This window comes from Austrofundulus limnaeus, unplaced genomic scaffold, assembly GCF_001266775.1.
Source record: "Austrofundulus limnaeus strain Quisiro unplaced genomic scaffold, Austrofundulus_limnaeus-1.0 Scaffold309, whole genome shotgun sequence".
NCBI lineage: Eukaryota > Metazoa > Chordata > Actinopteri > Cyprinodontiformes > Rivulidae > Austrofundulus > Austrofundulus limnaeus.
In genome coordinates this window covers 545,391-553,524 of record NW_013952711.1, presented here as the reverse complement: position 1 = coordinate 553,524, position 8,134 = coordinate 545,391, and the positions used below count along the sequence as shown (strand labels likewise).

The 8,134-nt window shown below is 38.5% G+C and overlaps 2 protein-coding genes across 4 annotated transcripts in view; one reads left to right on the top strand and one right to left on the bottom strand.

The window, feature by feature from the left end:
- Positions 1 to 1,328: 1,328 nt before the first annotated feature.
- Positions 1,329 to 5,351, top strand: asb12a (ankyrin repeat and SOCS box-containing 12a). Of its 2 annotated transcripts, none has more exons than XM_014021889.1 (3): positions 1,329 to 1,416; positions 2,622 to 3,392; positions 5,060 to 5,351. In XM_014021889.1, the coding sequence occupies exons 2-3, from the start codon at positions 2,630 to 2,632 to the stop codon at positions 5,209 to 5,211; spliced, it is 915 nt and encodes a 304-aa protein (XP_013877343.1). In that variant the 5' UTR covers positions 1,329 to 1,416; positions 2,622 to 2,629; the 3' UTR covers positions 5,212 to 5,351. The 2 variants fall into 2 exon arrangements, with proteins under 2 accessions (XP_013877343.1, XP_013877344.1); XM_014021890.1 differs by having other exon boundaries at positions 1,376 to 1,416; positions 2,625 to 3,392.
- Positions 5,352 to 6,024: 673 nt separating this feature from the next.
- slc39a11 (solute carrier family 39, member 11) overlaps positions 6,025 to 8,134 on the bottom strand; it is a 237,177-nt gene continuing 235,067 nt past the window's right edge. For both annotated transcript variants that reach the window (XM_014021884.1, XM_014021885.1), the window contains exons 9-10: positions 6,710 to 6,868; positions 6,025 to 6,608 (exon numbers count right to left, since the gene is read on the bottom strand). In XM_014021884.1, coding sequence (XP_013877338.1) covers positions 6,530 to 6,608; positions 6,710 to 6,868 — 238 coding nt within the window. In that variant the 3' untranslated portion in view covers positions 6,025 to 6,529. The remainder of the gene's footprint in view (positions 6,609 to 6,709; positions 6,869 to 8,134) is intronic.

Here is an 8,134-nt window from a genome sequence, read left to right as displayed (position 1 = left end):
TGTGTGTGTGTGTGTGTGTGTGTGTGTGTGTGTGTGTGTGTGTGTGTGTTGGGTGGGGGGTGTTCCCAGCACTAACACCAGGAACTCATCACCAGCCAAGCTAAAGCTTTGTGACGCAAAAGGACAGAAAAAAGTTTTAAAGGACAGGATGCCATCTGTGTTACCCTGGAAGCCAATCAAGCTGAAGGCAGTGATAAAACACCTTAAGCTCAAGTTGTTGGTTCAGTACTATGGTAACCATTGTTCRTTTTTGTTTTTGAAAGAGTCAAAGATCCAGCAAAMAGGAGCTCAGGATTTTATGGAGACTCAGTAGYAACATTAAAGTCACTGAGCTGTTTTATACTTAGCTATCCATTTTGTGCTCTAAGTCTGTATTTATGTGCCATAATTAACAGATTGTAAAGGCACAGAAGTGTACTACATTTAAAAATAAGCAATCAAGCATTGCTTGAAAGAATGCATGTCCCCTCTCTTCTTTCATGATTGAGTTTAAAATTAGATAAAGTGATAGAATAGAATAGAATAGAATAGAATAGAATAAAATAGAATAGAATAGAATTTTAATGTCCACTGTAGTGACAATATTTTTCTGTCTCACCAGACATGCAAAGTATACAGAACGTATCAAGTTGCGATAACAATAAAAACCTGGACAAGTTCATAAGGAACTGTGAAACAACTTCAGAGACTCAAACWGACTAAAACCAGGGTGTGAACTATCTGCAGTCATTCTCTGGCTTTCCTCCCTGTCCTGTCAGTACAGAGGTGCATCTTATGCTGAAATAAGATGTGGTTATAGCCTKTTTGTTTTAACCCTAAGGAAAACATTATGCACGATCATGTATTGCAATGTTGGAAGGTGTCACATCATGTGTTTGGGCTCAGAGTATGTGTTGAAGATGACTCAGCAGCTACCACTACACCAGGTTTAAACTCAATATTTTAAGAAAATGATTGAGCTGTAGCCAATAAATTMAWTYTGATGATACAWTTTTCTGTAGCTATTTTAGATTTGATCAGTTCCAAAAGTTAATAATCAGTCATGTACACTGAAGGAGATTTATTACAATTCATTTGGTGTCCAAATGAAATTAATTTCAACAGTTAATGCCCAAGATGTTACATGTGTGCTAAAAACATACGTTGGGAATTACTTCCAGCTTCTACCACATAAAATATCTGAAGCTGAAAAAAATATTTTTTTTCCCAATGATCTGTAGATATTTTGGCAACAGAAAAAACAACCACACAATAATATATCACTACTGAGACTAAATCGAGTCTAATTCAGCAGAACTGTGCTGTCATGTCGGCAGCAGAACACGAGAGGGCAGCAAAGAGTCTCTRCAGAAACTCAACACGGAAGTGAGTTAAAAAACGGAAAAGAAGAAAGCAGCTGATGGTGGCATCTCAGAGGTAATACATTACATACGAGAAAGCATATGACCAAACTGATCTTTTTAGTCGGTAGAGCTTATTTAAAACCAAGTAAACATATGTACCCTGAGATAGAACTTGGTATTCAAAGTGTAGCAGGTCTGGACTTCGGTGTTTCCTTTAAATATGACTGWGTGAAATTGCTTCGGTCTCCTAAATCTGCCGCTACATTAACATTTGTAACCTAGAATTTATTATTGTTGTGTTTTTRCTGATGCAAATGCCAATTACTGGAAAACAAAAAAAGCATTGTTCGTCATATATGGAGTTAATCAGAATTAGGTCGCTTTTGTCATAATCCTCCTGCAGAACAAAATGTTTTCAAGGAGTTATTACCCAGAAATAAGCTCTTTATTCAGCTGAAATGTATTTAATAACCACGGCTTGTGAGCCGAATTTTCCGGAAGGGGTTAATTAATAAAAATAACTGTAGTTTGTAGTTAATCACTTGAGTACACAAGCCAGGCGGAGTTAAACATGAAATCCTACATATTTTGAGTATAGTTTGGTTWAAAAAAAATGAAACTAGCAGATTTGTGTACTTGGAGTTGAAGTTTGTTTACCTGAATTTTGTCCATTTTGAATTTAATGCACAGCTGACATTTTTTAACACATTTGAAACTTGCAAATTTTTCTTTTAAAGAGAGAAAATGTTTCTATGTTGCGTTTATTGTATCTAAATACAATGAAAGGCCCAGCATTTGGAAAAAAACAAGCAACTTCCTTTTTGCCAAGTTTAGACTGAGATTATTTTCTTTTGTTGAGAAATGGTAAATGKTACTGAACTTATAGAGCTAACAGACATTCACACACTGATATCACATAGATGTCACGACCAGTATGTATGAGTATGTGTTGAGAAAATTGCAGCTTCTTCTACCACATCAAATTTTATTTCAGTTTATGTTGAATTGACCGACATAAACATTTTTGTGTTGGCTYATGTTGGTCAGCTGTGGTGACCATATAGGATTGGATTTCTTCAGTTGTAGATGTACGTACAGAGATTACATCATGGATGTTTCTTTAGATTTATTTAATTGTGCATTAGTTGTTTAGCTAACACACTCTGGTAAATATCTACTCTAAGATGATGCTAAACTCCAGAGCTCAGAAGGTCAACTCCACCGTTGCTGTGTGTTGAAAGTCATGTGCAGCTGTTGTTCTGTGTCGTTATGTTCCAGCAGGTTCTATGCTCCGGCTCCGGACGAGTGAGGAAGAATCAAACAGCAGTGAGATCTCCCGGCTCCGGCACGTTGTGTTACAAAACGATGACCAACTCGTTGACGAGATGCTCTGCCAGGAGATCTACAAGAAAGTCATCAACTGCCGAGGAGGGTGGGGCATCGCAGGCACCCCCCTGCATGCTGCCGTGTCCAAAGGTCACCTCAGCTGCCTGCAGGTTCTGCTGGCTCATGGTGCTCTCGTAGAGTGTGTGGACGTTAAAGCCCAGACGCCTCTGTTTGCAGCTGTTCGGGGGAAATATCTGGATTGTGTCTTAGCTCTCCTCAGAGCCGGTGCCAACCCCAAYGGCAACCCGTCTAATAACGGCTCTCCGGTCCTCACGGCGGCGCGGGAAGGGGACGTGGAGATCCTGAGGCAGCTGCTCATACACGGCGCCGAGGTGAACTCTCGCTCCAAGGTCCTACTGTGGACCTCCAGTGCCAGGGTGAGCAGCGGGCCCCTGTACCTGGCTGCTGTTTATGGACACATGGAGTGCTTCAGACTGCTGCTCCTCTATGGTGCGGACCCGGATTACAACTGCGGGGATGCAAAGCTGCTGAGCTCCGTCAAGCAGCCTAAAACGGTGCTGGAGATGTGCCTGAGGCACGGCTGCAGCGTGGAGTACATCCAGCTGCTGATTGACTTTGGAGCCAACGTCTACCTCCCCACGCTGATCATCGAGAAGTCCACCAAGCAGAACGAAGCTGTGGAGCTGCTTCTGAGGGAGAGAGGTACTGAAAACCCAGGTTACCAGGAAATACTTGAAGCAGCCACAMACCGGGTTATTTGCTTTTTATTTATGAATAGAAATAAAAACAGAATGTAATTATTAGCAAATCTCATAAAACTGTATTTTAATTACAGTAGAACTCAGTAAACATATAAAATATTTAAACTAGGAAAGAAATAAGGTCATTTTGATTTTGGTGGCAGCAACACATCTCAGAAACGTTGGGACAGGACCGTGTTTCCCACTGTGAAGCAGCCCCTCTTTAGTCATCACTCTGTAAACATGTAGAGRCTCAGGAGACCAGCTGTCCTCTTCTGGTCTTGTTTTCAGTTGGTGAGAGGTCTGGACTGCAGGTTCAGTTCAGCAGCTGAACTCTTTAACTATGAAACCATGATGCTGTTGTTGATGCAGCATGTTGTTCAGAATCATTTTGCTGAAAAAGACCAGATTTCTCTAAAAAAAAAAAGACATCTGGATGTGAGCACATGTTCTAAAACCTGTACACACTTTGTCTGCACTGTTTGTTTTCCAGATGAATAAACTGCTTATGCCATGGGCACCAGTGCACCCCAATACCACCAGAGAGGCAGTTTTATGAACTGTGCTTTTATGAATAACATGCTGGATGCTTCCCTCCTCTTTGGTAAAAAAAGCGTAACATCCGTGGTTTCTTATATAGGTGTAAGAAAATATCAGTACACTGAACTATCTCTATATTTCTAAGTCCTGATGGCTGAATCTGAGCAGTTTAGAACAACACTCCTGACATCAGAGCTGAGGTAAGTTTGCTAACAGTCCCTAAGCCAAATCGAAGTGTCCTGTTTGGGAGGCTCTTTCAGAATGCAGTCGGCCGTCACGTTACGGAAGTTAAGCATTTGTCCAGYACCCTGAGCTGAAGGGGTTCCCAAGAGACAGTATTGAAGTGGCCAGATGTAACAGTCAATGAAACACTGAGTGCAATGTGTCCTCGTGTTGTTTTTCACATTCCTATCAATTCCAGCCTTTTGCTGCTCTCATTCCAACACTTTAGGGATGTGTTGCTGCCATAAGACTAAATTGCCAACCCCTCCCCAAAGGAAAAAGCATAAATTCTCAGTTTGATCATTTGTTAAATTATACTATGTCAAATTATGAATAAAATAGATTTATGCGATTTGCAATTTTTTTTGCAGTTTTCTTCCTAATGTGTTTTGGATTTGGTGTTGTAAATAGAATACCAAAAAGCAGGAAAAACTTTACCAACTTTATTTCASTTCTCACACTCTGCAGGATGTGAGCTGCTGCTCTAATTGTGAGTTGGAAAAAAATGGAAATAGTTAAATAAATATACTCTAGAACTAGTAACTTTGGTAAACATGAAACCCAAATAGGGATTTTGAAAATGTAAAGACATGTCTGCCATGTATGTGGATGGATGCTCATTCCACCACGACAAAATCTGCAAAGCTGCTGTTGGAGTAGACCTACTGCAAGATCCCTACAATAAGTTTAGGAGTTAAAAAATGTTACAACTTTTTCTGAGTCTGTGGGAACAAAATTAATTCAGACGTCACACAAGGCCGTTCTAAAGAATAGATATTAAACTGATGCATTAGTTATAAACAGTAAAACTGATTTGCAGTCGGCTCCTTTAATAACAAACATTTCCTCCTCTCCTTTCACTCCCAGGAAATCCCAAAGCCTTGACTTCTCAGTGCCGACTCGCCGTGCGAAGATACCTGAAGAAGATTAACAAGATCCACTGTATCGAGCAGCTGGAAATGCCAACAAGTCTTAAAAACTTCTTGCTGTATAAAACGCCCCCGCTCATTGTTCTGTAGGGTCTTTTTTTTTTTATTATTACTCATTTTGATTCAGCTAGTTTGACCTTATTTGTCTTAAAATGCTTCATGTCTCCACATTTTATTCTGTTTTAGCATGTTTGTCCTCCCATAAGATTAAAGATTAAATATGGATCACGCTCCTGTGTTTCTTTTGAAGCCCATTTCTTTCATTTTAAAGGCACTTTTAAAAAAGRTAAGAAATCATTATTACATGAAGAGTGCTGTGATAGAGGTAAAGCAGCTGTTGGTTTAAGCCAAATTAAAATTTAACGTCACAGATTTAAGGCCTCTTCTACAAGGCTTGTAAGCCCAGCTTAAAGAAAAYACATTTATTTCAGTAAGTTTTATTTATTTTATTTTACCTTGTTTATCCAGGCAAATCCCATTGAGATCACAGATCTGTTTTTCAAGGGTGGCCTGGGMCTGAAGGCAAGATGCTGCAGATCTTCTACAAGTCTGTTGTTGAGAGCGTCATCTCTTCTGCCATCATCTGTTGGGGCAGCAGCATCAGAGCCAGGGACCTAAAAAGGCTAAACAACCTGATAAAGAAGGCTGGTTCTGTTCTGGGGACGACTGTGGAATCTCTGGAGATGATGGTGCAAAGAAGGATTTTACATAAAATCAAGAACATTGTGGACAACCCTGACCATCYTCTTCATCAGACTGTCATAGAAAAACATTGTCTTCAGTCGGAGGCTTCTTCAATTTCACTGTAATACAGACCGCTTATAGAAGATCATTCCTGCCATCAGTATCTACAATAACTCTTTAGTTAAATGAGTTACTACAACATGCAATTTCACTCCGGGATCAATGAATTATGTTTGAATTTAATATAATTTAATTTGGAAAAACAAAAACAAATTATTTGTTGACAGCCCCACAATACCAGTGGGGGGAAAAACATTCATTTAGCTTTTGAAAAGCGAAAAATATTTCATATTTTTTATTAACAGTTCTTAAATCTCAGCAACCAAACATTCACCAGCTCTGGAATGAAAAAAATAATTAGATTTTTTTTAAACATTTAACTTATTTCAGAAAAAGAGCAGACATTTTAAGGGAAGTTAAAGCTGCTCATCGGAAAAGACATATAGCAGGTAAATCCAACATAAAATTTCAAGTAAAGCCATCATGACAACTTCGTTAAAAAAAAAATCAGTTCTGTGCTTTTGATTTKGTCATCTTCAAGTAGCTGTAATTCAATTTAAATTGCATAACAGTGTTTTAAAAGAAGACACCGCGTTTGGTCCCATTTTTAAAAACTGAGGTCACTTCTATAATGGCTGAAGGTTTGTTCATCGTCAGTGTGGATTCAGCCCAGMCCCACATCCAGTGACATCATCACCACGAAGCCCAGGATGGAGGTCCAAGACGCCAACTTGCCATTTCCACTGGAGACACCAAAGCAGAGCAAACATGAGCAGAAAACTCACAAACTATTTTTATTTACTATTAAACAATGCTGCAACTAAAGTGTCCTCTTCCTTCCCACCTGACTTGCGCCTCAGGTATGATGTCATCCACCACCACGTAGACCATCGCCCCAGCTGCAAACGCCAACGCGTACGGCAGCAGAGGTTCTGCCAGAACAACAGCGCCGGCTCCCAGCAGCCCAGCAATGGGTTCCACCATCCCGCTGAGCTGACCGTACCTGAGACACCACAAACAAACAAAGTTTCTTTGTTGGAAGGATCGGACTCAGACTTTTGACCGCATTCAGCTTTCAAACAATCCTTAGCAGACAAAGTCTGACATCAGTGAAGCACTGGTTAAGATTAGTCAGAAATTTGGGTTGTTTGGCAGGAAAGAAATTTGGTATCATCTGCATTTTTGACACTATTTAAAATTTTCTGACTTTTCCAGATTAAAAATTTCTGTTGATTTTTTTGACAAACTTTTGATTTCAAAATATCCTTAAATTTTGTTTGGTTTTCTGTTTKTTTATGATGCTATTTCGTCTGTATGTTGATTTGAAATTGATGATGTCAGAAGATTTATTTTTACCATTGATTTGACTCTGCATGTCATAATGATAAACAGTTAAACACATTAAAATATATAACAAAATATTTAATATTTATTTTATTTATATCACACCAAAACTTTGAGTGCTTTTTTAAAAAATAAAATCTTTAAAAGAGGTTGTATTTTGTATAATGTTTGTCTATTACATCAGTGGTTTCCATACTTTCCAGCATGTGAGCCACAAAATACCAGCAGCAGAAACCTGTGCCTCATCTCATTTTGGTGATAAACATCAGTAACAGGTCAGATAAACAAGGGCAAAACAGAGCAAAACAATATTCATTATGTTATTTTTATACATTTTAAGTACACTGACCACACTCTTTTGTAACAACTAATGCAAAAATGTATTGTTAGTAGTATTTGTAAATGTAATTTATTCGGAAAATCTTTCAAGACCCCACCTTGATGTTTCAGGACCCCATTGTGTGTCCCAATCCCAACTTTGGTAAACACTGCACTAAATGGTTAAGGTCGCATTTTCCTAGATCCCTTTTGTAAAGTCTTGAAAAGTAATCCACATTCCTTAATTTAGTTCCCTAGTAATATGTGAATTAAAAGTGTGCATGGTGGTGATCTGTTACATATAAAATATCCTGCTTATTTCAGCAACCTTCAAAATTGCAACTTTCGAATTTTAAGAAAATAAAATAGGTAATAGACTTTGGAAACATATATATTCCCATAAATACCCAGATCTATAAAATACTAACATTAAATTCTATACATACTATTCAAAACTACACAGGAAACCTTTAAGTTTTGTTTTGTTTACTCATAGACCCAAGTAGGAGAAAACAAATTTAACAGAAGAGAACCAAGTACCCAGCCTTGTGGAACTCCATTTTGCAATGCTGATTTAATTTCATTTAAAATTAGTCAACAATAAAAT